The 26011-nt window shown below is 43.4% G+C and overlaps 1 protein-coding gene and 1 long non-coding RNA gene across 6 annotated transcripts in view; one reads left to right on the plus strand and one right to left on the minus strand.

The window, feature by feature from the left end:
- Window positions 1–12337, minus strand: part of LOC135295023 (uncharacterized) — a 29436-nt gene extending 17099 nt beyond the window's left edge. For 2 of the 4 annotated variants that reach the window (XR_010357071.1, XR_010357069.1), the window contains exons 1-2: window positions 12286–12337; window positions 5329–5423 (exon numbers count right to left, since the gene is read on the minus strand). This is a non-coding gene — a long non-coding RNA (uncharacterized LOC135295023). Of the gene's footprint in view, window positions 1–5328; window positions 5424–10731; window positions 10874–12285 lie in introns of those variants that run through there. The other 2 variants (XR_010357068.1, XR_010357070.1) reach the window with 1 other exon arrangement.
- Window positions 12338–12610: 273 nt separating this feature from the next.
- Window positions 12611–26011, plus strand: part of POU2F1 (POU class 2 homeobox 1) — a 112296-nt gene continuing 98895 nt past the window's right edge. Inside the window, exon 1 of one of the 2 annotated variants that reach the window (XM_064411050.1) lies at window positions 12611–12745. In XM_064411050.1, the coding sequence (XP_064267120.1) occupies window positions 12682–12745 (64 nt within the window). In that variant the 5' untranslated portion in view covers window positions 12611–12681. Of the gene's footprint in view, window positions 12746–16024; window positions 16094–26011 lie in introns of those variants that run through there. The other variant, XM_064411051.1, reaches the window with a different exon arrangement.

Below are 26011 nucleotides of genomic sequence, written 5' to 3' on the forward strand. Positions count from 1 at the left end.
ACTTTCTAAACTGGTGATTAAGGCCTTTGTCTGTGAGGAGCAGACATATGTTTCAGGCCTTTTTCCACAGAGTGTGTGATGTGAAAGAGTATAGCATTTATCAGTGCAGGCTCTTCCCCTCCCAAGTCATGGCTCCTGGCTGCTACCTTGCAAAGCAGCATTTTTGGCCCAAAGAATACTTAAATAACCATTTCAAAAGGAAATAGTTGATATGAGACTCTTTAACAGAATAATCAACAGCACAGGGAAAGAGCCTGGCACTTCCTTGGATGCATTCAGATTTTCTGAGTGAGTTAAAATGCTGGCTTCTGAGATGGCCTGAACACTGAGCTACTGAGTTGAAAAGGGCCCCCCTCTGCCTTTTGTCACCTGCTGCTTATGGGCTGTGTCTTGTCTGTGGGTAAGGTTGGTGTTACAACTGAAGGTAACTTCAGGTCTGTGAGCACAGGCTGGGGAGAAATTCCTCAGTGCAGTTTCATATTTATCCATCATAACCCAGGGTAATTGCAGACTGTCCCTAAAATATGCTGCTCTGAATTTTGCAGTGCTTCAATCATCTTTTGGATCTGGGTCACACTGATGGTACAGGTGGTTTCAAATATAAATACAGGCCATCACATGATGGGACATACACCCCTGGCAAAACCGGGAGCTTTACCTGTGTTTTTCTGTTTGAGAAGTGATTCAGAAACAATCACATTGGTTCTGGCTCTGTGTGGCAGATTGCACTTGAGCATGCAGCAGCCTCCTAGCCAGCAGAAATCTGGGCTAAATCACCCACTGGAAGTACAAGCCTGCTTTAGCATTTAACACTTCCTTAGCATTTAACAGTGAAACTCAGCAAAACGTCAGCTTTTATTTTTGCGTTGTCCTAGGCTCAAAGGCTCCCAAGGCTCAAAAGATTGCAAATGCCTCTGGAGTATCAAAGCTTCAAATCCAATGTAGCCTGGCTATTATTCCCTTCAGCATGGGCAGTTACAGAGATGGGATGAATGCTCCCCAGCTAGATAATTTAAAACCTGTGTTTAGCATTAATTCTGTCAGTTTGGAAAGCAGCAGCTTATAACACAGGGTGATGCAGTGCCCTGGGCTTCTGCTGGACTTGCACGTGGTAATGGAATGGGAGGGGTTGAGGTGAGATTAGTGAATGGGCAGAAGAACCCGCTCTGAGGGAAAGGTCTTGCCAAGATTCATGCAGGCAGTGGCATCAGAAAGGTGCTGCATGTGGCACGTTACAATGGACACACTGAAAGTCTTCCTATTCCCTTATTCTACCATATGGACTGAGTTACTGTGAAAATCATGTTCCCTGCACAAAGGGGCAGAATAAAATACTGTTTGGCTTAAACCTATTCCTGCTTGTGAATGTAAATTAAATCTGTTCTCCTTCAAATTTCTTTTGTTCTGCTGCTTTTATCTTTGTGGAAATTTTCTTTGGTGACTCCTCTGTTGTTGTCAGCCTCGCCCTTACAGGTGAAAATCATGAACCTTTCTGAAGTTACAAGCTCTAGGAACATGTCCTAGAGGCAACATGGAGTTACAGAACCCCAGCCAGAGTGCACTATTACATTGGCTTTTCCTGCCCTCCTCTGTGCAATTATTTGGGAGAAAGTTCTGTAGGCCAGAGAAACTATATTCATGACATCCACTATTTAAGCCTCTCACTTGGATTTCTTCCTTGACATACTGTCAAAGTTGACAGCACTATGCCAGTTTATTGCACCAGAAGACCTGGCTTTTCCTTTCCTCCCATCTGCAGAGCTTGGCTGCTCCCATTATATGAACCCTTTCTCACTCCTGCCCCTAATAAAATCTCCATGCTTCACATGCTCCCTCAGCCTCCCTTTGATTCGTGCTCCCAGAGTCTTCCTCGCTGCTGACGTCGGGAGCCTGCACAGCTCTGTAATTTCCCGACAGCCCTTTTCAAACACTGCCTTTTAATCAGGTGCTGTGTTTTACCAGCACTTCCTTCTCTCACTGAACGCCTTTGAAGCGAGGCTGCCAGCGCTGGTGGGGTTCCTTCTCCACTGCCCTTTTTTGTTGTTTCCACACAGAATGCTAGGACAGAATTTTGTCGCTTTTTAGATGCTCTGATTTTTTTAATTTTTTTTTCTGTGTTGTGATCCTAATTTCCTGCAGGATTTCTTCTTCCTCTCCTGGGAAATTTGTCTCTATTTCTGGCATCTGTCCTTCCTAACCCTTCCCACGTTTCTTCCCTTCTAAAGACAGGGGAAAAGAATCCATTTAATATTTTTCTGTAGTAACGTCTATCTCATCTGTCAATAAATTACCCTTTGCCATCTCTGGGAGACCCCTTTGTCTCCCTTCACTGACCTTATTCTGTACCTTGCCTTTTTTTTTTTTAAGGGAGGATGCAATATCCCTGGGCTGTCATTCCATGAAGAACAGCTGTCATTCCTCCCATAGTGTATGCGAATGTGTTTGAGGAGGGAGGAGAAAGGGAGGGGGGAATTAGGGGAGGATGGGGTTCTGCTGTTGGGAAATATGACGGTCCTATTCAGAGTGGTAAATATTTTTTCATTCATGATATTCCACTGCAATTCTGTCTTTTTCTTCAGTGGTTTTAGACATTCATTTTCTTATTAATCTAACACTCATCTATCTAGACATATAACTACAAGAATATTTATTAAAGATCTTTTTAAAACTATGTATGCATTTTATAAATGTCTAATTTCTGCAGTCTCTGCAACTGTGAATGCTATCTCACCGTCAGAGCTGCTGTCTAATACTACAGAGGTGGATTCAGAAAGCATTTTCTGTGCCTTAAAAACATGAGTTTGCCATATATTTTCAGTGCTACAAACTGAAATGCTCACTGAGAGGGTTAAAGAACATGGTACAGTCCTGCATGTAACTAGCTAGCTGTGCAGACCTGCAGAAGGAAGAGACAGATTCATGAATCCAGCAATTCCTGCCCTGTTCTTATTCTTCCTTGTGTTTTTGAAGCACTGCAGACTCCCAGATAACTCATCACAGAGCATTCCCTGTGTTTCTCGTGGTCCAAGGGCTTTGTGCATAGCACAGGAACAAGCTCCTTTCTGCCTGCTTGTGCTCCCACACACAATCTAACCACAAATTAGTACAGTTTGAAAAAGCAAATATTAGTTTTGGTCAAATTCTACCAATGTATTTTAAGAAACAAAGGAAGTAAATGCACCAAAGATGCTCTCACCTCTGTACCTTCTGGCAATTACACTACTTAATGCATTTCTTTTCACAATATGGGCGTGAAATAAGGAAATGCAGTTGTTATCTATGGTGTGCATAGAAACACCAAAGCGACCTCAAGGCACAAGACACAGCACATGCAGGGGCCCTTATTCTCTGAGTACCTGCATCAAAAACCTGGTGAAACACACTGTGAGTCTTGTTTGATCCAGCCTTGGGGTTTGCTTTGTTTGGAAACCAGCAAGAGGCACCATGTTTGTGTCACAGGCCAGGTCCAGGCATGGCCTCTGGACCTGTGAGCTCAGGGATGTTCCAAAGGCCCAGATTAGCAACACTAGAGGGAGACTGAAGAATTTAAGTCAAAAAGAATGTCTAGGTACAACATACATGCCAAGCTCCTCACTTCCTTGTCCTGTGCTAGCAGGACATCAGCAGAACATCTTTTCTCTTAAAAGCACTATAGTAGTTGTTTTATAACTGTTTTGTGATTGATGTCCACTCTGGCCCTTTCTCTCTCATCTGATGGCTCTGGCAGTCCCTGCTTGATTTAGCCATCCCAGCTGAAAAGGTAACCCATCTCCACAACTAGAAGTAATAAATTCTTTAGCCACCACAGCAAAATACATTGATATCATCTTGAATTAAATCACTCATGTCTGCAGTCCTCAGTCGAGGATATCACAGTAAATTGGTATCAGCTGAAATAAAATTTACATTAGTAAATGTATCAGGCTCTGAGCTGACCAGTTTGCACTGGCCACACCACTCGTTCAGCCACCTCTTCTTTGGGATAACTCCTTCCATCACCTTAGTAATGCAGCCAGCTGAACAGTGATATCAAACTTCTCCAGGGGGAATCACTGGGGCTTGGGAACCAGAGCCATTACTTCCCTATAAAAAATCTGTGCCTTCAAGGACTAAGGCTCTGTCTGCATATGGAAATCAAGTTTTCAAATGTATTCAAATGTTGGTAATACCAACCCTGCTCCAGCACCAGGAAGAAGGTGTGGAGTCTGCTGAAGAATGGCTCTTGGCTACTGCCATCTTCAGGACTATCCCATGTTAATTATTCAGGTCTCTTGTAAAAAGACACCTGTGGTAACTGGCAGAGTATCTGCACAAGCATTAGCAGCCTTGAGGCTGAGAAACTGTTAAATAGCCTTAGTAATAGAATATTAAAACCTTGATGATGAGCAAGCTAGCGTGGGTGGAATAATTGTCTGCTCAGAAAGAGGTGCCTTTTTCTCATTCTGTTCCTGTTGTTGAATCCTTATCTCCTGGATAAATAAAAACAAACTCCCCAGTTATTGTTCTCGTTCACCTTTTGACTCTTGATTAGATTTACTGCAGATACATCCCTTTGGCAATGAAAATGGAATCAACACATTTCTGATGCACTCCAGTGGAATTCTCAGCCCCTTCTCCACCCTCAGACCACCAAGGTCCTCGTTTTCTGAATGGCAGTTAATTACCTGTCCTTCTAGCACATGCATGAGATACAGCTGTCAGAGAGACCACGTGCCCTGAGTAACAGACTGCTCTGTTTCACTTTGAATCTTTATCTTATTTTTAATCCTCAGCACTTGGAGCCAAACCTGATACCTTTCTGAAGAAAGAAACTCGTGGTGATGCAAGCTGCCTTGCTGGGCTGCTTCCCCTTTCTATATTTTTTAGTGTTTTCCCAGATGAGGCCCCAGGATTATTGCAAACGAGTCCCAGGAAGAAATGCTGCTCAATTAGGCGAAAAGAAACTCGAAGGAAAAAAGGAGTAGAGCCAGCAAATTGCTTGAGATAACAATCTCCCCCCACCCGTGTGTCTCTGTAACTAAGAGGATTAGCTGAACTTTCTGTGTCACACCAAAACTGACAATAAGCAACAGTGACTTCCCCCCGCTGGCACTTGTACCTTCACATGTTTCATTTTCTTGCCCACACTACTGCCTTGCCCCTTGCTGATTGTATGACAAACTTGGGGATGAACATGATGGCTCTTTCCTTTCCTTTAAGATTTATGACTCAAAGCCAAATAAAACCCAACTCAAGTTATTACATGCTCTGTTTCCTCCTAACAACAACTCACTTTTAACAGTGTAAGCTAAGCAAGGAAACATGGAAATATGGTCTCCTTGATCTCACCTGATCCATCTGCTGCTGGAGATGCAAACAGCAGCCTCGGGTCTGCCAACACGGGAGCAGGCATAAAGACGTCCCTTGGGAGCAGGACCAAACGTCTGGAATATATAAAGAAGAAGTCCCATCAAAATTCAAAGTAACTGGGGTACTGTGTAGATACAGCACTGCCAGCAAGGAGCTGGATGTTTATTTCAAGTTAAGATTTATCATTCTTTGGTAGGAGGACTACCTAGGGTAGTCTTGCAGTGAAAAGAAATAAACTTTGTTAAAGGACTCTCACCAGTTACGGAATCAGCCCCATGTTCCTCTGACAGTGGTGTACACCTGATGAAAAGAATATGGCTTGTGGCTGAAGATGATCAAACATCAAATTATTCCAGTTTCTAAAGTAAACTAATTCCTTTTGCTGACCTGTGTAGAACATCACTCCAAACCTGGTGAACAACTCCTTTCCCTGAGCCTGCCAGAGAATGTGTACAGAGAGACGAAGTTCTATGAGACAAGGCAAAGCAGGAGCACCCTCCCAACCCACACGTGCTCCCTCCCTTCTCTTCCCTGAGTTTCCACAAAGACCACAGCAGAAGGTGGTGAAAAATCTGAAAGATGAATGCTTCTGATACCTGAAGGGCTACACACAGGCACACTGACTAACTAAGCACCGGGCCACAGTGAAGAAGGAAGTTGAAAGCAAGAAGGAGGCAAGAGAATTAGAAATGATTTCACACTGATGTAAAGCAGATACCAACACACAAAAAGGGAATGTTGGGATAAAACGAGTTGGGATGTGGGACTCGGGTGATCACCACCAGTGTAAGGATTGAGGGGAAATGATGACACAGCAAAAACTGCAGCAAGTATTAGGGTTGGGTCATAAAATGCACGGGACTTGCCAGTTCTTGTAAAGCATTTTACTGAACTAGGCATCTGTGCTGTGTGCCCTCTCATTGCTACACAACTCCCTGGACCTAAATTAAATCACTATGGCACTTCTGCCATGTTAAACGGTCCGAGCAGGTACTCTCAGGCCACATAAATTCAGTGAAGTAGTGTTTTGGGTGTCCCTGTACAGCTTTATTTGTGATCAAAGGGTATGGTGTTGTGGGGGAGAAATACTTCCAGACAGATTTAGACTTTTACTCCAAAAATCTGTTCAGACTGAGAGGCATTGTAAAAACTGCCCGGTGTATTGCCACGGGGCAAGACAGCCTTGTCACTCTGTAGCAACCCCTGTCTCGCCTACATGGAGCAGCAGTTTTAGTTCAAAGGGATCCAGGTCCATTCTCTTTCCCCATTTACATGAAATGGGACTAGAGTGGAGCGTGGCAGCCTATTAACAGTGCCCCACAGCACTGCAAGAGTTCTGCCTAGAGAGTGAAGGACACCGTGTCCAATTGAAATTACAGAGGAATTTGGGGTAGGCAGAATGTAATTACACAATTGGAATTTAAACTGTGAAATTAAAAGGAAATATTCAAGGATGAAGGGGCAGAGAGAATCCCTAATCTCCAGCCAGGCTAGGCTGTGTGACAGAAAAGTCCCTTTCTGAAGAGGGAATAAGCAAAGAGCTGTCCTGGAAGAAAGGGAGGTAGAGAATAAAGACAATGTTTTCAAAAGCACCCTAACTCCAGCTGTGTGTTTGTTTCATAGGCTATGTCTATTCTACAGAAAACCTTGCGGTTGCTAAAAGGCATCAGATGTGTCCCTCTTGGCCCCCTCTTCACTGAGGTCAAAAACAATTTGGTTCCTCATGTAAGCAGCACCAAAGCATTCCCAAGGTCTACAGCAGAAAGCGTGCTGTACAACTGGTCAGAAAAAGGAGTTCAGCCTTGGTTTTCACATAGGTACAAACCAGAATTTGCCCTTCTACCCAAGTTTGTCACACTGCTGGCAGTCTTGCTTTAGTATCTGAGCTTTTCCCAAGTCTTAGTTAGTAATCATCCCAACAAAAACCAGGTATTTTTGAGAGTTTTGCTGTAGCAAGGGGAGGAAGAGAAAAACGCTGAAAGCAGATCTGTGACAGTTTTGAGTGGCAACTCGAATCAGGCAATTGCAAATCCCACTCCTCAGAGATCTGAATCAAGTTGTAGGACCTCGTTGTTGTCCCTCTCAGAGCAGAGAAACAGGTAAAGATGCAGCCAGCCTTGTGGGTCTCTGGGAGAGGAACAATACTGAATAGGGTCCTTCAATCAAGGCACAAGAGAGAGAACTGGGGGCTCATCTTCCTGCTACACATGCAACCGAAGACAAGTTTCTTAATTTCTCTGCTTTAGTTTACCATTGCTAAAAAAGCACAGCAATAATTTTCTAAATCCTTAAAGCTGGTGATTTGTAAGATGTAACTGGTAAAAATTGGAAGGTTCAGAAGCTGCATTGATGACAACTATTGAAATGCATACAAAAAACTGAGCTAGAGCTAAAGTAAGTGCAGGCAAAGCAGCAGAGAGTGAGAAATAGATTGAAAAACCCACCTGAAAAGATAAGTGTCCTTTTAGTAATTACCTCTCCCTTTCCTGAGGATGTGTGAAGGTTCTGAATTACAGGGCTTTTTTTCAAATATGAAAATGAAAAACATGCTTCTTTTTGTCCCTGCTCCTTATCTCCAAAAAAGCAGTTAGCTGCACTTGGGAGGGGCAGAGTATTATGAGATGGTACAACTTTCCTGCTATAATTTCATTATCTTTAAGAGTCAGAGGAATGGCGACAACTCTGAGAAATAAGAGATTCAGGGTCACCCTTTCTCCAGTCCAGAGACAACAGAATAGGGTCAGAACGAAAGGCAGAAAGCAATCTGGTCAAAGGCAGCCAGAGGAGTGTGCAAGGGGAAAAAAAACCAGCCAATATATGCAGTGGACAGTCTCCATTTCTCTTCTGCTGTTCGTGCTCAGCACTCACAAGGTGCGTAGGAAGGAGATCTGAAGAGGGGGAAAAGTATAATAATGTAAAGACACATTACTGGTGGGTCCCAAGCCTTGGGGATAAGGGTGGACTCTTTTCCATGCTTGGGAACAGGAGGAGGGCGGGGAGCAACGCGGGAGAGAAAGGAAAACCAGCTTTGTGGTTAAAGTACTGAACTGCACAGCCTCCGAGCACCCAGGTGTGAGTCTGTGTCCCACTAATGTCGGCTGTGACACTGGAGGGACTATGCACAGTCCTTACGTTGCTTTTCTTCACTTCTCCTCAATCAAGAAGGTACTAATCCTATTTTTTTCCTCATTTTTTCCCCTGCCAGCTCTCTAAATTGTAAGCTTTTTGAGACGTAGTGTCTTTTGCTATCGACAGCGTGTTCAAAAAATAACACTGTAGCAGGGAGGCTGCCGGTTCCTCTGTCAGGTTGTGTATGACGATGAGAAATAGGAAACAGACAGAAGCACACAGATAAGTTTAATTAAATGTGAGACAATCTGTGCAGTCCCCAAGTAAAAGGAATACAGAGGTTTCTGACGATCTATGTCTGAAAACACAAGGGGCAAAGAATGACTGTTTTGAGGCAGAAGCCTCTAATTATCTGGATGACCAAAGGGAAAGCAGAAGTAAACGTGATTCTAGTAACAGGCCCTTCTATAGGAGAGAAATCTCATGTGAAGAAAACAGGATAGAGAGAAGGGGGACATCGTGTGAGAAAAGCAGCATCTGGGATTCACATCTGAGTGGCACGGTGGAATTGGAGCAGAGCAGATAAGTTTGCTCTTAATTTCCTTATACACTAGAGCTGTTTCATGAAAAGGATAATTTCCCTCCCAATGTGCTTTTTGCTTAAATACTGTGATTTGTGTTTCTTTTGCTCCCTGCCTTCCTGCCTCATGTTTCTTTTGTCCTCTGCCTCCCTACCTTAAAAACAATTGTCTGTGAAACACCACTGAATTAATTCTAGCAGGAGATAGAAAATTCAGAAGGTCACATAGCAATCAAAGAAAATTTGGGGTTATGGGCACAAGTCAAGCAGGCCAATTAGGGTTAGGAATTAAGAGGTATCTGGTTCAACATCTAAACAATGGATGCAGATACGCTGCAGAGCTTTAAAGGATCCTCAGATACCATTTCTTCCCTTTACATGTGGTGTTGATTTTGAACACTGTATTGTTTTTCACCAGAAAATCTTTTTAAAGCAAAATCCCTGTGAGAGGCAATTCTGTGTGGCTGACAAGTCCAGCCAGAGAACAGAATCACAGGGTCCTGCTCGCTGCTTTGGGCTGTGTTTCAGCACATACTTCACCACCAGTGTGAGCCCAGTCTCACTGACTGCAGCTGAACAACCAACTTTCTTATGTCTTTTTGTGAAATGAATCCAGGGTGCTCAGCTCCTCGCAGGACTAAGCCTTGTATCATCTTTGTGTCCAATTATCTCAAATTTCAAGTGTTTCCAGCAAGTTGCTCATGAGTAAGACACCAATCAGGCACTATGTGGCACTCACAATTGAAAGAGAGGTAAAATTTATCTGATAAATTATTCATCACTAATGATTTGGCCAGCTTTCCTGGATATATAGCCACAGGGATGTATGACACCTTGGGGAAGGCATCAGATAGAGATGCATTCAAAGAAAACTAGAGGAGAGGATGCAGACATAGATCCAGACTAATCTTTACAGGGAGAGGGAAAGCACCTATGTGGCTTGAGTGAATTAAGTTCTCTTTATAGGCGGTCAATTAGAAAACACAGAGCAGATTAATAACCCTCAGAAAATGACCAAAAAAAAAGCCCCAAGAAACAAACAAACAAAAAACCCCCACCAAAAATAAAAACACCAAACCACTAGCAACTACTTGTTTTCAGACATCTTTTCTGCGGTAGCTGTGGGTTCCAGCTAAGTGTGCAGAAGCTGAGCGAGAGCAAAGGCTAAATCAGGTGTGGTAATGGGAGCAAATTCTCCCCAGCAAGAAGCTGCTGGGATCAGGGAAGAGGTTACTGGGAAGTGGCATGCCGGACTGAGAGGAGTCTTTGGGTGAGATAGGGAGATAGGGGGAGAGAATATTCAGCGTAGGCAGGATTAGAGCTGTGCAGAGTCTTAATCTAGGCAGCCCTTTCTCTACACGTTTATCTGTCCTGGTGCAGCCCCCACGTGCTGCAGTGCTGGTATAACCTGGCCATAAAACTGGATTAACTGGCCCGCGAGGATCATGGCTGAACTGAAGAGGAGCACGACAATATGCCTTTGTTTACATGTTCGCTCCTGTGAGTGCAACACAGATCTTCAGGAGACAAAGTGCTTAATTGCTGGTTTAGGGTGTCAGCAAATGAATGTGCATGAGTGGGACTGGTGTTAGGGGAAGGTTTTCGCTCTTTCACAGTGCAGTCCATTTCTGCTAGTGTTTTCTGCAATAACAAGAGGTTATTTTATAGGATGGCAAGGAAAAAAAATCCCATTACCAGAGGACCTTATTTTTAAATAAAAATGACAAAATTACCTTTCTGATTCCCCTCTTGGAGATACACCCTGCTGTCTCCCTCATTCAGCCTCCCCTTTTTGGCTCTCTCCTACCAATGAAAAAAAATCTAGTGGCTGTCTCTGATACGACTCCTGATTTCTTCAGCAACAGCATGCAAGAACAGATCCCCGACAGTTCCTCTTACTCCACGATGTTTTGCACCCCAGAAGAAAATCCGGCTTGGACTCTGACCCATCTGAGTTAATGACTCTTGGAAAACGTTAAGACCGAGACCTTAATGAATGCCATTCTACACCAGCCTCCCTTTCTTATTTTCTGGAAGTACATTACAAAGCTCAGGGATAACATGTATTTACGTAATATTAAAATGTGAGTAAGTTTTGTTTTTACGCTGCCAAATCTGTCAGGAATTAACAAAGTTTTGCTGCTCTGGCTAATTGTTCGTCCTGATTTGGAAGCTTTGAATCTAAAGCTAATTTTATTTGTTGGTCCCTCTGGTCTCATATTTACTCCCCTTTAACGAGGGAGGCATGAAACCCGACTCCCCTTCCAGGACAATTTGATGCGGGAAGTGTAAGAGGATAAAGTATTTGAGAAAAGCACCCCAGGAGCATTGGGCTGCCCAGAACGAGGGAATGTTGGGGTGGGGTTTTCTGAACAGAGGAGAATCGCTACTGTGCAATCGCCCTTTTCTGGAGGAAAACCAGACCCTCGCTCAGGCACCTTCCTCCATGGGAACCACAGGTTCTGCGGTTCCATTTTCCCTGGATGCAATTCCTCTTTATTCCTCAGTCCTGCCCTGGCTCGGGCAGTACCTGGGTGCAGGTGCAGTCCAGACAGGTATTTATTTCCACACCACCACTCTCAGACACAGTGGTCGTTCACCGGGAGGCTCCTGACAGGCACCTGTCCCCCATGGATTATTCCCAGCTTTAACCCCCAAAAATCTTCCTACCTTCCTACTGATTACCTCAGTTTACCTCAAAAATCTTCCTTCTCTCCCCTATAGATTACCTCAGATTTTACCTCCAAAATATTAATGTTGTCCCTGATAATTACCTAGATGACCCAGCATGAAAATCCAATGGCTACATTTACTTTACCCCCAAATTGTTCATTCTTTCCCTAAAGATTCAGATTTTTCCTACAAAATACTTCTTCTTCCTTACAGATGACCTCAAGTTTTCCCCCCAGATTTTTCCCTGTCACGAGTGATTACCTCATTTTTACCTCAATATGTCCATTCTCTCCACTAGAGATCATCTCAAGTTTTAGCCCCACAATTTTCCCTTCCCATCCACTACTGACAAACAGCTTTGGTTTTACCTCAATATGTCACTTCCCTCCCCTACAGATTAACTCACATTTTACCCACCAAATTTCCTCTTCCTGTCCACTCCTGACTACCTCAATTTTACCTCAAAATGTCCATTCTCTCCCCTCAAGTTTTATCCCCAAAACCTTCCCTTCCTGCCCACTACAGATAAGCTTGTTTTTTCCCCAACACGTCCATTCTCTCCCTCCCACCTCATTTTTCCCCCCAAAACATTCAATTTGTCCCCTGTAAATTACCTAGATTTTACAACCATTAAAAAAAAAAAAAACTAATGACCACAGGGAGGATCTTTTTTTTTTTTTTTTTTTTTTTTGGGGGGGGGGGGGGTCGGACCGCCCCGTGCCCTGAGGGGGCGCGCGGGGGGCGCCTCAGTGCGCACGCGCCTCCCCCCACCGCCCGCCGGCGGCCTGAGGGGGGAGCGAGACGGTCCCGCCGCGCTGCGCATGCGCGGCGCCGCTCCGCGCCCTGGCCGGGAAAGCGGCCGAGGAGAAGGGAGGGGAGGGGGGAGCGCAGAGCTCGGGGCGCATGCGCGGAGCGGCGGCGGCGGCGCGGGCAGGGAGGGAGGAGAGAGGGAGGGGAAGGGGAGGGGGGAGGGTTTATCGCGCGGCCGATTTTTGGTTAAAATATTCAAAATGGCGGACGGAGGAGCAGCGAGTCAAGATGAGAGTTCGGCGGCGGCGGTGGCGGCGGCGGCAGGTAATCATTACTGCGTTTTACATATTCATATTCATACTCGCGCGCGCGGGGCGCACCCCCCCCCCCCCGCCCGCCCGCCCGGCCCCGCTTAGCATAATTTATTAGTACTCAGGATTATTATAATTAACGGCACAGGAGGGAGCGGGGGGGGGGAAGGAGAAGGAGAAGCAGAGCAGCCTCCCCGCGCTGGGGAGACACACACGCACACGCACACACCGTCCCTCCCGCACACGGAGCCCTCTCGCCGGGGCACCGGCCATGGGGGCGATGGGCGGCGGCGGCGCGGCGAGGCGGAGGGGTCGGGGCGGGAGGGAGGGAAGGAGGGAGGGAGGGAGGGGGGACACACACACGCCGGGAGGGAGGGAGGGGGGAGGCAGCCCCACACCCAAAAGCGTTCGGGGGTGGCTCGGCCGCCACCCGGCCCGCACGCCCACAATAAACCCGCTTTACATATTCATGGGGTGGGGGGGGGATGCTGGAGGAGCGATCCCGGCGGGTCGCCCGAGTGGGGCAGGGTCCCCCCGGCGGCGGGGCGGAGGGGGCCGGGGGTGCCGGCCCCTGGCTGGGGCCTGGGGAGGCGGGTAGGCTCGGTTTCCTTAGCAGTCCCCTCGTTGCCCCCCTTCCCCGCGGCCCAGCCTGCCCCCACCCCCCCCAAGCCGGGGTTTATTTCCCCAGAGCCCGGGCCTTGCGGCGTGGGGTGGGTGGGTGCGGGGAGCGGGGCAGGAGCGGAGCGCGGTTCGGCTTTTTCATTTAAAGCTCCCCCCCTCCCCTCGCCAGGGGCGGGTTCGGCGGGGGGTGACGGCGGGGTGCAGGGGCAGAGCCCCCCCGAGCCTTTCTCCGGCGGCAGAGGCACCCCCCGAGCGCCGGGCTTGCCCCCCAGCCCCGGGGGCCGGATCTGCCCCGGCGGGGTTTGCCCCGCTCCCCCTTTGCCCCAGGGCACGGCCGTGCCGGTCCCGTCCCTCTCTCCCCCGCGCTCTCCCTCTCTTCCCTCTCTCTCCTTCTCATTTGAATAATGTCTAATTCGGGGAGGTTTATATTATTGAAATGGCCGCCCGGCTTTCCCCGCCTCTCATGTTTAGTAATTCAGACCTTTAATAACAGCCACTCAGAGCCCAACGCCGTGTTTATATTTTACATTCGCCCCATGTGCTTTTGTGGTTCAATATGATTCTTCTTTCTCGCTCTCTGGCTTTTTTTTTTTTAAATTTTCTTGGCAAACCCACAGGGCCCCGAGATCAAACCCAGGCTGTGTGAGGAGAGGAGGGGGAGAGCCAGGCCCCGGCTCCTCTGGCAAGCGCCTAGGCCTCACTCTGCTGCTTGATTTATTTACTAATAACCAAAATGACCCCCCCATCTCCACTCCACCCCTGCCAGCAAAAACAAAACCCTCCTGGGGCTTGAGCAGCATCAGATCTGCTCATAGATTCTCAAACACTCATGTCTTTTAAATAAGGAGCTTATTTTTAATTTATAGCAACTCAAGACTGTAAAGCTGTTCCTTTCATATCTGCTTTTCAGAGGCTTGGGCATTTTTGGTCCCTTTGTCCTTGATTCTTTTCCTTAAAGGAGAGTTGCTTCTAATTTACGTTTCCTGGCACTGAGAGGGCTATAGAAGACACACTCAAAATCTAAACAGCTTTCCTCCTCCCTCTGAACACAAACAGAATTGAATACATTGAAGATAATCTTATTCACCTTCTTTTTGCTTAATGTGGATGAGGTCTAACAGTGCACTGTGTCAGATGCTTTTGTCACTGCTTGTATCTTTGACTGTTCTGGGTTGAGGTTTTTTTTTTTTCCCCCTCTCTTTCATTTAGATTTTTCTTTCAAGACAGAAGATACCACTAGGCAGTACAGGGTCTAGAAAGGAAGATAAGTTTTCTGTGATTGTGTCATAAGAACGCCAAGTGAAAATTGAAATTAATCCTCTTAAATTGTCTAGAGTAATTCAGTTTTAAACCAGATATTAGTCCACTTAGAAATAAAACAAATGGACTACTTGATTAGGGGGCAGCAGTAATTTAAAATAAAAAATATTTATGCAGGGATGGGTTTCAAATGAAACTGTGTAGGTTTTCATTAGTGACCATTGTTTTCACCCTGTGGAGAAAAAGGACCGAACAGCAGGGTACTTCAGAGTAGCAGTGCCAGATTAGCATGTAAACATCTTTGAAACACTACTAGGAAGAGCGTTCACGTGCAAGTGCAGATGGCGTATTTCGTAGTTTGGTTCTAAATTTAATTTGTCACAAAATACTGCACTGCAGCTAATGAAAAGCATTTTGATTTAAAAAAATAACGACTCAGATTATTTACCCTTTTTTCTTCACCCTCGGCAAAGACAGGCCTTGAATACAAGAGGAAAAAAAAAAGCTGTAGAAGCTGTAATGAGACTGTTCAGGTGACTGACTGTTTCACAGACCAACAGCACAAGGCTGGCTGGACAAAAAGCAGTAATATGATTTCATGCCTTAAATAGCATATGTTTTTGCACTCGCTTCACAAGATGTGGTCAAGCCGATGATGTCATTGGCCAGAGGACAAGGTGCAGTTAATTTGATTTATTGACCTGGGGTGAGGTGTAGCACTGAAACCTTCTCATAGGGAAACCATTTATCTGAGGACAATTTCCTTTATAGCAGCAATTTAACCACTGCTGAGACTGTAGATATTTTATCCAGCATGATAAAAATGTACATTGCATCTTGCAAGCAAAATTTCTTTGTCACTGGCGTTTTAGTAATTTTTATAGAATGGCGTACTGGACAGTGGCCTTGTGCAGTCTTATGGCTGAGCTGGGGTTTGTAATGCTGAATTCAGATATCTACACGCCAAAATATAGATGTGCTTCTCTCAAACACAAGAGCTGCCTGTTTTGCTGCTTAAAATTTTACTGGAATATGCTGGGGATAGAAATGTGTCCTCACCAGTGAAGCCCATAGGTAACATGTTAGCATAATGCACCTTTTCCCAAACCTTGGCATCACCTTCACTTGTCAGAAGGTGCCCTGACTGCTGTGTGGGTATTACTGCTCAGTCCTGAGCGTTTGTCTGAGTCTCAGACTTCTGTGTTAGTTTGTCACAGGCAGGTGTGAGATTTTAAGCTGCTCCTTGGACCATCTTTGTGTGTGTTTGGTCAGAGAATAAGAGAAACTTTTTTTTCTCTATTGTCTGCCTGGCTGTTATGAGAATGTAGGGTTGTGCTACTGTTACAGTGCTTCCTATTTATTATCCGGAGAATATACTCTATTTTGGCTGTCTTTTCAGCTTTTAGTGTATTAGAGACAGAAGGAAGTGTCCTCCTGTGAAACAGTTCCACCGCCTGATTACATCTACCTGCTTATTAAGGTGATGCTGCATTTTTTATCTTACCTTTTTTTTTCTTCTCTTTTTCAAAACTGACCAAGACGTAGCGGTCTGACAGCTGCTTGGAAAACAGGCCAGGCTATGCCAGTAGCCATGCTGCTGCATGTGAAGCAGAATTGGGAAGGTGTGTGTCGGGATGGTTTTAAAACAGGAGAAACTAGATCTTTCCTCTTGCTTCCCAGAAGGAAGGGGGGAAAATCTAAGCTTCCCACCTTGTTATTTAAATAGGAAAAAAAAAAAATCTCAGGTTTGCTGTCACTATCAATTTCTCCAAGACTAGCCTGCAGCCGTAATTCAAGCAGTAGATGTTCATAGTGGCTCCCTGATGCTGGATGTGGATGCCTTGTGCGTGCTTGTCTTGGTGAGCGGCGGTGGCGATGTCTGGAGGTGCCTCGTTTGACGGGATCGGTGTGGTTGCTTTCACCTTGGTCTGTCTGTTAAGCCCAAGGAAGCACCAGCATACTCTGTGTTGGGAGTCCCTTGTATGTGAAGAACTGCTGTTCCTTCTTTGGCTTGATCATAATAATTTATTGCCCAGAAAAATGAGGTTTGGAATACCATTGTCACTGAAATAGTAGTTGTCAGATTTCAAGCGGTAAATTCCACATTTAGAGTAGCACACTTTTCCTGTTTTTTTATTATCTAGATGAGTGAGGATGCAAAGAGTTCTGGAGTAAATTTTTTTCCCATGCCCTCCATGATGTTTTTGTTGGGTTGATCTGTCATCCAGTTTCTTGCTGTTAAATAGGGTGCAAGTCCCTCTTAGGCAGGTTTGTTTACTCTCCTGGTTCTCTGGCAAATTAGCAGTAGTTTTTTGTAGCATGCACTGAGTTTTCATTTGCTTTCCTTAAATTTTGACTCCTGTGGAGTTCAAGGTTTCAAAACAGGTTGCAGCATCATCTTCTATTCCTCTTAAACTCTTGTTGCCCTCAGGACAATAATCTTGATATTTCTACTTTATACAGCTGACAATTAGGCAGCCCCTGCTCCTTGCACTTACAGCTTTATTATTTTTATCTTGAGAGAATCAGTGACAGTCCTGGCAAATGACTGTCTTTTTTGACATACGTATTTTGAGTCTTGGTGACAAAGCCGTTGTCAAAAGAAGGTGTTGAACAAAATTAAGTATGACTTGAGCGTCCCAAATGTGATGTGCTTGGCTGTGCTTAAGCTGGAATGTGAATGAAAGACTACCTCGTGTTGCTGGATAGACTTACAGTGCTGGCTGTTCACTACTGCAGAGATTTGCTTCTGTGTTAACAAATCTCCCCCTTTTCCAAATGTGCTTCATTGTTATACACAGCAAGTTAAGTGTGGGAATTGTTGGGCTAAGTGTAGGAGATGAATTTAAGGGAAGATACTGGTCTCAGGGTGTATTAAATAATTGCTGGCATTTCACATGAAATGGGTTTACAATGGAAATCTGAAGGAAAAAGGATCTGTAGATATATTTTCCTTTCTGTAGCTCTTTGCATTAAATTTCTTGAATTGTATGAATAGGCCCTCATGCTGCTTCATGTGCACTTATTTTTCTCTACAGAAAAGGAAATAATTACTTAAGATCTCAGTATTATTCCTTTCCCTAGTTTCTTATTTCACAACTATCTAGGAAATACCTACATTTGTTAACTGTATTATATATGTGATCTTTATAGTGCATTAGAAAGTCTTTGCAAAAGGAGTTTTTTATGGACTGCTACTGACTAATTGAATTCGTTTAGGGTTAATAACACAGTTGAGTGATGAAGTGTTGGTTTGGTGTAGAGGATTTACTGGGTTCCAATCCTGAGTTTGTCACCAATTTTGCTTGCTTTGCTGTTCTGGGCTAAATCTGTGCAATGGGAATTATAGGGCACATTTTCACAGGGGTGTTGCTGGGAGAGAAATTAGCTAATGTTTCCTAGTGTCTCTGAGGGTAAGAGAGCTGTGATTCTTCTGCTTTTACACGCAATCATCCAGGCTGGTGCCCAGGTCGAACTTTGCCGAGGATGTTTCAGTGCTGGCACTGTTGGCACACTCCTGTCAGCGATGGAGGCCTCCCGTCGTACAGGCACAGATTACTGTCAGTTCTAACTATGGTGTGATGCAGATCTGCTCCAGGGTATGTGGTTCAGTGACAGCTTAAATCAGCCCCAGCCTGTCCTCATCTCCCTGTGTGTTCCTGCCTCCTTCCCTGCACTGGTGCAGATGCTTGCTGGATTCCTTTGCTGAGCTAGTTCAGGGAATTAAATTGGCAGAAAACAAGCCTCGCCAAAAATAATGAATAGGTTTTTTGATGGTTTAGCTCTTTGAACTGGCTTACAGTGAGATTAGACAAATAGCAGTACCAATCAAGGAAGGGAACAAGAAGCACACGTGTTGACCCAAGTCTTCTCATAATTTCATTCTCTCTGATGGCTTTCCTGTTGGCATAAATGGGCACTCATGCTGTCAGCAATGTGATCCTGCCATTTACTTGGCACCTGTCCTAGGACTTAACTGCATTCCAGGATGCTCCCGGTTAACTTGCTAACCTGGTGGAAAACTAGCCCCAGATCGTTTTACATCTTTGGTTTGTGAAATTGGCTCCAGAAAGACCTTCAAGTGCAAGCAAGGGGGTAGGAAGAGCCATTGAGTGAAAGTGGAGGAAAGGAAAAGAAGGAAGGGGAAGGAAGCTTCCTCCTTTCAAAAGCAGCAGTATTCTGATTAGCTTCGTTATACAGGTTTGCTCTTAGATTGCTATAAACCACTGTGAAAGCACATTTGATTGAGTTGATGAGCTGCACTTGATTTAAAATGGTACTGGCCGAAGGGAAGCGGTGGGAATGGACAGCTGTGGGCACCTTCTCTTCTAGCAGTAGGCTGTATATAGATCATGGAAGCCAGAGATGGAACTGCACTTAAGTAGAATAGGAGCTTTGAAACCAATAGATGCTGAAAATTTGGTGTGGTTTGTACTGTCATAGGTATGATTGCATTAATGGTAGCAAGGGCAGAAACTCCAATAAAAATAGTGGATGAGACCGTTAAGTAGTTCCCATTATTTTAGTGCTGCTTATAGTGCGACACGTCTCTAGAAAGGACTGTGGCTTTAAAGGACATATTGACAAAAGTACTTGGGAAATTACAGACACCATTACTTCTGCTAAATTTTGGTCTGACATCCTTGTAAAGCAACCTTAAAAAAGCCCCCGCCAAACCCAAGCATAAGTGCTTCAGCCATTTAATATGATCACTCCAAGGCAGATTTATCTTTTCTATAAATTGTAATATTGTGACAAGAAACCTTTTGCTCATCATTGCTTTTATTTTTTTCTTCCCAGAAATCTGATTTGGCTGTATAGAGATGAAGTAGCATATATAGCATGTTTGACACTGTATGACAGGGCATGAAGCTTTGGAAAAGGAAGATATGAACATCTGAGTTCTAAAATAGTAAATACAGTTGAAGACTTAAAAATAAGTGTAGAAAAACCTGTTGAATCAGGCTGGAGGTGTAGCTTGCTTCTTTTTCATCCTTTTCGTTGAGGGCTGCTAGGAAGTCACCATCTTTTTTGCAGTGAGCTCCTTCGCTGTTTGTTCTCTTTGTCCTTTCGATGATTCAGTTTTATTTGAAAAATACCACGTGACTTAGTAATTTGTGCCTGACCATACCAGTGTGAAGTTGTGGCTTTATACTACTTGGCTGCAGCAGAGGGAGAGGAGTGTACAGTGAATACAGGTAGAAATGATTCACATTTGAATCACTTGCTTCTACATTATTAGTTAATACAGTCTACTGAATGGAAAATGAGATTCAAGTTTCTTTCAGGAATTCTGTTGGCAAAGATTTGTTTCTAAGTATTCATGATTTTGTTTCTTACCTGCTGATCTTTAGTAGGTTATTGCTTTTATTTGAATTTTCAAATGTAAGTTTAAATAGACACTTGAATTTTTCTAAGGCTGCAGAGAGATGGATACGCCAGTAAATGCTGCCTCCCCTCCCTACCAGCTCCTCTGGGAGCATTTCCCACCCCATCTTCCGATGCATGTACACACACCTGCATGCACATATGCTTTGGAAAAAGCAACAGCAAGCTTGGGCTGGGGACAGCTTCTTCTAGCCCTGGTTGGAGTAGTAGGAGACCTTACTGCTTCTGATTGTTGGTGTTTCCTGTTCCTCTGCACCTGTTAGTAGGTATTTCCATTTGGGTGCTTTTCAATCCATTTCAATTAAAATCAGCTGAGTTGTTAAAGGCTGTGATTTGAATTGCCTAAAGTAGCCCAGATCATTCAGATTGAAACCTATGAGGGATGCTTGGAGTTGCTTTGTCATCACACCTGAGAGTACAGATCATGTTACACTTAGTCCAATTGAAGAGTGGGCTGCTGCCCAAAAGAAGAGGGAACATAAGCATGGTAAGTATTTGGCCATGACTCTGTGGACAGCTGTCCCTTTTGATAGACTCTGTAAAACTCTGTCCTGGCTTCTTGCAGAAGTGTGTTGGGATTGTATGCGGAGATGGGAGGTAGGAGTGCAGAGGGAACAGTATCTTTCCACTAGTAGCATTTGTTTCTGAATGGAGGTATCTGTTGGCAGTGTTGGAAATGTGTGGCCCTTTTAAGGTATTACTGACTTTGCAATGATACTTTGCTGTTTTTTAATGAATTTATGTTGATCTGAACTACACAATTTAAATTGTTTTATTTCCAGTATCCCAAGCGAAGCACGGAACTTAAAAGTAATTTCCCTTAAATGGATTTTATAATAAGAATGTCTTTACCTGCTGTTCCATTTCAGTCCCATTACAGATATTTTAGACAGCTTATGGTAGCAAAGGTAGCTAAACTTGGGAGTTCAGAAGTATCTTTTGGAACAATGGAAAACTTATATATTTATTTAAATATGTCTATTTAGTCTGAACTTTAGTAGCTTCTGAGTTCAAATCAGTCACACATCCTAACTTGAATCTCTTCATCACTGACCTTAATTCAGCTCCTGGTTTCCTGCCAGGATGGCTTTGCTTTGGTTGGATGGGTGTGCCAAGGTAACGAAGAGAAGACATCAGCTGCCAGGCTCTGCTGCTGCCTGTGAACCCTGGGCTACTGCTGCCCTAGACAAGCATGGCCCAGTAGCCATGGCTGTATGGCAGGCTTCCAGTAAAAGTTCTCATGTGAGAACACATCAGGTGGAACAATGTAAACTAGAAACCTGATGGTTTTCCTGGTTGGTTTTACTCAGTTTTGCAGACGGTGAATCTTCTGAAGTTGCAGAAATTTTTCATGTATCTGTTCACGCTTTTTCTTTTTTCAGTTTGTGCAGGGAGGTACAAAGAAGGGCTAAACATGTTGTTCTTTACCTTGGTCTCAGTCATGTGCTGGGCTGCAACTTGGTATTTGGGAATGTAATCCAAGGAGCTATCCCTGTGCTTGTCCTGTTTTTGTAGTCTTTCAGAGTTGCCTGATGTTGGAGGAGGGTCAGGTAGATAGATCTCTGGTCAGAGCCAGGATGGTGATTTTAGTTCTCTTCCGAACAAAAAGAAAATACCTTCCCATTTATTTCCCAGTGCATCCTAAGTTTTGTACCTGACTCCTTTCCTAAATTTTTCAGAGTTTAAGCAAGATGATGTTCCTTGTCTGCACTGCACATTTTTAGCTCTGGGGAACAAGTGTGAGGTTGCTCCAAGGGCTTTCCTAATAATTTTTGATTCCCTACCAGGGAGTTGGAGAACTGATAGCTCCTTTTGCTCTCAAAGTTTGTGCATATAAGAGGGCGTGTGTTAAAAATTCAGTGCCTCTGTTACTACTTCATGTAAGAAAGAGATCCACAACTGAGCAGATCCTTAAGACAAGTTGAGAGTCTTGAGTATGAGAATTATCCTACAGACAAGGACTGGAGAAGTCTGTACATCTTGAGTTATTTTTATTTCCAGACTATTCCTTTACTCATTACACTGGGAGGTAGTGACATTGTAAAGAATATCTCCTCTCAGTTCTAAGAAATTAAAATGCTGTGTTTTATCGTTTTGTGATTAAATTTGTTTTGGAACCCAGTTGCATCTTACATGGTTCAGTTCAGTGGTGCATAAGGGACTGGTTCTAAATATACTAAGGTGTGAATAAAGGCCAGTGCCTCAAAACTTGCTGAGATCATGCTTTAGCCATGCCTGGTTAGGAAAAAAAAATTCATTAATATCATTCTCTGCACAGTTAAAATTGAAAATGAATCTAGGCACATGTTGTAACCCGTTTTAATGGTGTCTAGATCAAACATAACTATTTCTAAACTACCAGCCAAATTAAGTGTATATAGTATTGTATTTAAGTGCTTTTACACCCAAGTTTCTTGTAATTGTGGGTGATGGACTCCCAATAGTGGAAAGAATTTGCTATATGGAAGTTTGAATAAAGGAGTTATAATAGTTGTTTGGCATCTTAAATCCCCTAGCCTTTCCCAACTTGATTTGCCAGGGGAGAGAGGAAGTGGTATTTCTTTGTGTTTTGCTGTCTCTGGTTAGGTTTGCAAGTGGTTTGGGCTTCTCTGCAGATCATAGCAGAACATTTTTAGTTGTTTAGTTATTCTGTAATAATAGTGATACATGATAATAGTGACACAAGAAAAAATACCATGTGCAGAGATGGGCCAGCACCTACATCTTTGCATTCCCCTATCTGGTATTAACATAAAAGTTAGACTTAACAGAAGGACTGTTAGGGAAGACCTAATTTAACAAGTTCATTTCAAAGTCATATAAAAAGCTTTGTAAAGTCTTGATAATCCATAATTTTCTGTGTGCACTCAGAGAAGACACGTTAGTTGCTTAAGGGATCAATTAATCTGTCAATCTTTCAAACAGCAAAATCAGCTGCAGACACGGTGGGGTTTTTATTACTTATTAAGCAATGATTTCATATTGTGTAAGAACTGGAAATGCACTGTGTACTAATGAGGAAGGGAATGTCATTGCCATTTGTCCTGAGTTTATAGCACAGGTAGCTTTGTGAATTGTACGATACGGACACTTGAGTTTATATTCAGTTGCAGAGAAGAGGATTCTGCATTTGTCGTGCACCTTGCTTGAGGTTTTATCAACTTCCTTAGTTTTCTGCATTCGTGGCAGTTGTTTTAACTGAATTTGTTGTATTAAGATGTATGGTTGGAATCACAGTTGTATTCACCAAAGGCAGCATCTGTTCCTAAGACTTAAAAATCTATGAAAGACTGTTCATTTCCTTACATTTCTGTGGGAGGGAGTACATTGGCACACTCCATGATTTCCTTAGAATGTGTTGTCAACTCTAATATTACCAAGTACACTTCATATAGTGGAACATGAGTTAAACTTGGGATTTGTTGTGGTGTCATCATTCTTGGTTGTGTGAATAATATTAAGGGAACACTGAGGACAGAGGCATATGGGATACAGCTGTCTACTAATCCTCAGTATCTGAAACTCCTGATTTTATTTGTATTCTCTTTGTCCAGTGCTCATTTGTTGAGACAGTCCTTATAAAGAGGCTGGAGAGAGCAGGTTGCTGCAGTAATTCTGTCCTTTTTTTTTGGTGTCATCAGTGTATTTGATACCAGTAGAGAAACTGTCCTACAAAGGCACCAAGCCAGTGTGGAAATGTGCTGTTCATTGGTAACTGGGGCAGTTTTGTTTTCTTAGAAGCTGAGAAAACCATCAGTGTGTACTGAAACTGTTTAGACACACTAATTGCATGTAGTTATGTGTAAGTGTTCTTTGGTCTGGTGATAATTTATAGATTGCTCTTTAAGAACCATTGAGGTAGCAAATAAGTATACTTTACTATATAGTGTGGTCTATTTGTTAAAATTTGTTTTGAAACAGTTTCTTTGGGGCTAATCAACCATAAGGTTGAACTGTGAAACACTGTCTGCTATTACTGACCTGCAGCTCTTGACTTTTGTATTCAGCAGGTTAATTTGAAGAAGTTAATTTTCAGATGTGCTTTCCTTCGTGTGCCTTTTTAATACTGATTTATTCCTACGGATATTTCAGCTTGCAACATCAAATGGGGCACTTGCACATTTTATATGTAAGTGCTACTCAAAAACATAATTGTGACCTGATAAATTGGCAACCGCATCTTTTTAGTTTTTGGAGCTTTTATATTTGTGAATGAGGAGGAGCTGGAAATAGCAGGTCTGCCTCATGTGAAATAGGATTGCTCAGAGGAAAAGGGTTGAGGTTTTTTATTTACAAGGAAGCTGTTGTGGGAGCCCTGCAGATTTGAAGCTCTGTGTTTAGTCAGTGCGTGAAAAACCGCGACTGGGGTTTGAAGGCGCTGCTGGTGCACTCCTTAAACAAAGGGAACCATGGGCTCCAAAGGTGGAATATGCTCTTTATTGGTTAGTTCTGCTGCTATGTGACAGTTCCAGTTTGACTATTTCTGGCGTGTTGAAATAAGAAATGGAAAATGTTGTTTACTGGAGGATTTTTGATTCTTTTTTCCCTCTGTTTTATGTCTAAAAAGAGTTTTGTTGTATATGACTGCAGTCATATGCATAGGAGAGGGAAACACAAGAAGAACTAGTGTTCTAGAAAAATTGAGGAACACTGGAAGAAAACCATAGTTTTTTCAATTAGACTCTTTTTATCATGTATATCAGACCTCTTTATATGTGCCACCGTATTACAAAAGTCTCACACCAGGTGAACAAAACAAGAGGTAGAGAAAAAGCAGTCTGCTTGCAGTAATATCTTATTTCCTGTGTTGTTGACTGGATTTTTGTTCAAATAAGAACATTTATTTTTGTGGCAGCACGGGTACTCCTTGATTCTGCAGTGAAGGCAGTATTCTGTGCTTGATACTAGCTAGTTGCCATGGCAACAATTATGATGTCATGAATTCACTACAGTGACTTCACTGCAGTGTATTTTATCTCTATTCTCAGTTTTCTTCAGATCTTTCTAGCAAACCAAAAAGCACCTACCTGTCATAGTGTGACTTGTTTATAATGTGATTCAGCCCAAAAAGTTTGCTGATAGGCAGGAAGAGGAAAATACGTTTTTTAATCACTCCAATGTGATTTCTTACTCAGAGAAATGTATTTTTAAAACTGAAAACGTGAGAGAAGCAGTGTCTCTTCTACCAGAATTACTTGTTCAATCCTGGCTTGCCTTTCTTATTCCTGTATTCTATAGAAACAGGTGAAATGTTTTCTTAGTCTCTTTTCATGGGTTTGTTGACCAGCAAATTGTAGCTGGAAACTTCCTGCCCATCAGCTTTTGGAAATGGTCAGCTGCTTTCAGCCTTCTGAGCACTTCCATTTATCACCAGGTTGTGCACCTCCATTTCACAGGTAGCAGAGCTAGCTGTTGAGTGTGTATTCTGTCCTCTATTGCTTTCTGATAGTCAAAGAGAAGTATTTAGCATTTTTTCCTACTTCTGAAAATGGTACAATTTCCAAATTTAGCTCCACTAAAAATGCCAGTAAAAACACTGAGTTTGACTAGCCTGCATTTCTTTTGTTGACATAACTGTGTGTCTGTTTAGAGCTGGCTTATTGGCTTAACTCAAAGGTTGCCTGAGACTTTTGGGCCATCTGACTTCACATTATCAGTGAATAATGCACAGTGTGTTAAAGTGGTATGCCAGGTATTTTTTGTATGGGGTTTTTTTCCCCCTTTGGTATGTAAAAAGTTCTTCACCTTTGGCTTAGTTTGACAAAGATAGTTTCTTCATAGAGATGAGGTCTCACTATGTTATAAGTGCCCTGGAAAGCCTTTCTTGTAACAGGAGAAAATGTGGGATGTGCTGATTTCTTCCTATGGCTTCTTGCTGTAGCGCTAATTTGCATTAAATTATATTGAGCATAAACGTGTTAAGCCAAGGTTAGAATTAAATGGCCTTTTCACATTTTTCTTCCTCTGAAGAAAGATGAAGATTTGACAAGCACCCAGTAGAAAGGATACT

This window comes from Passer domesticus, chromosome 2 (genome assembly GCF_036417665.1).
Source record: "Passer domesticus isolate bPasDom1 chromosome 2, bPasDom1.hap1, whole genome shotgun sequence".
Lineage (NCBI taxonomy): Eukaryota > Metazoa > Chordata > Aves > Passeriformes > Passeridae > Passer > Passer domesticus.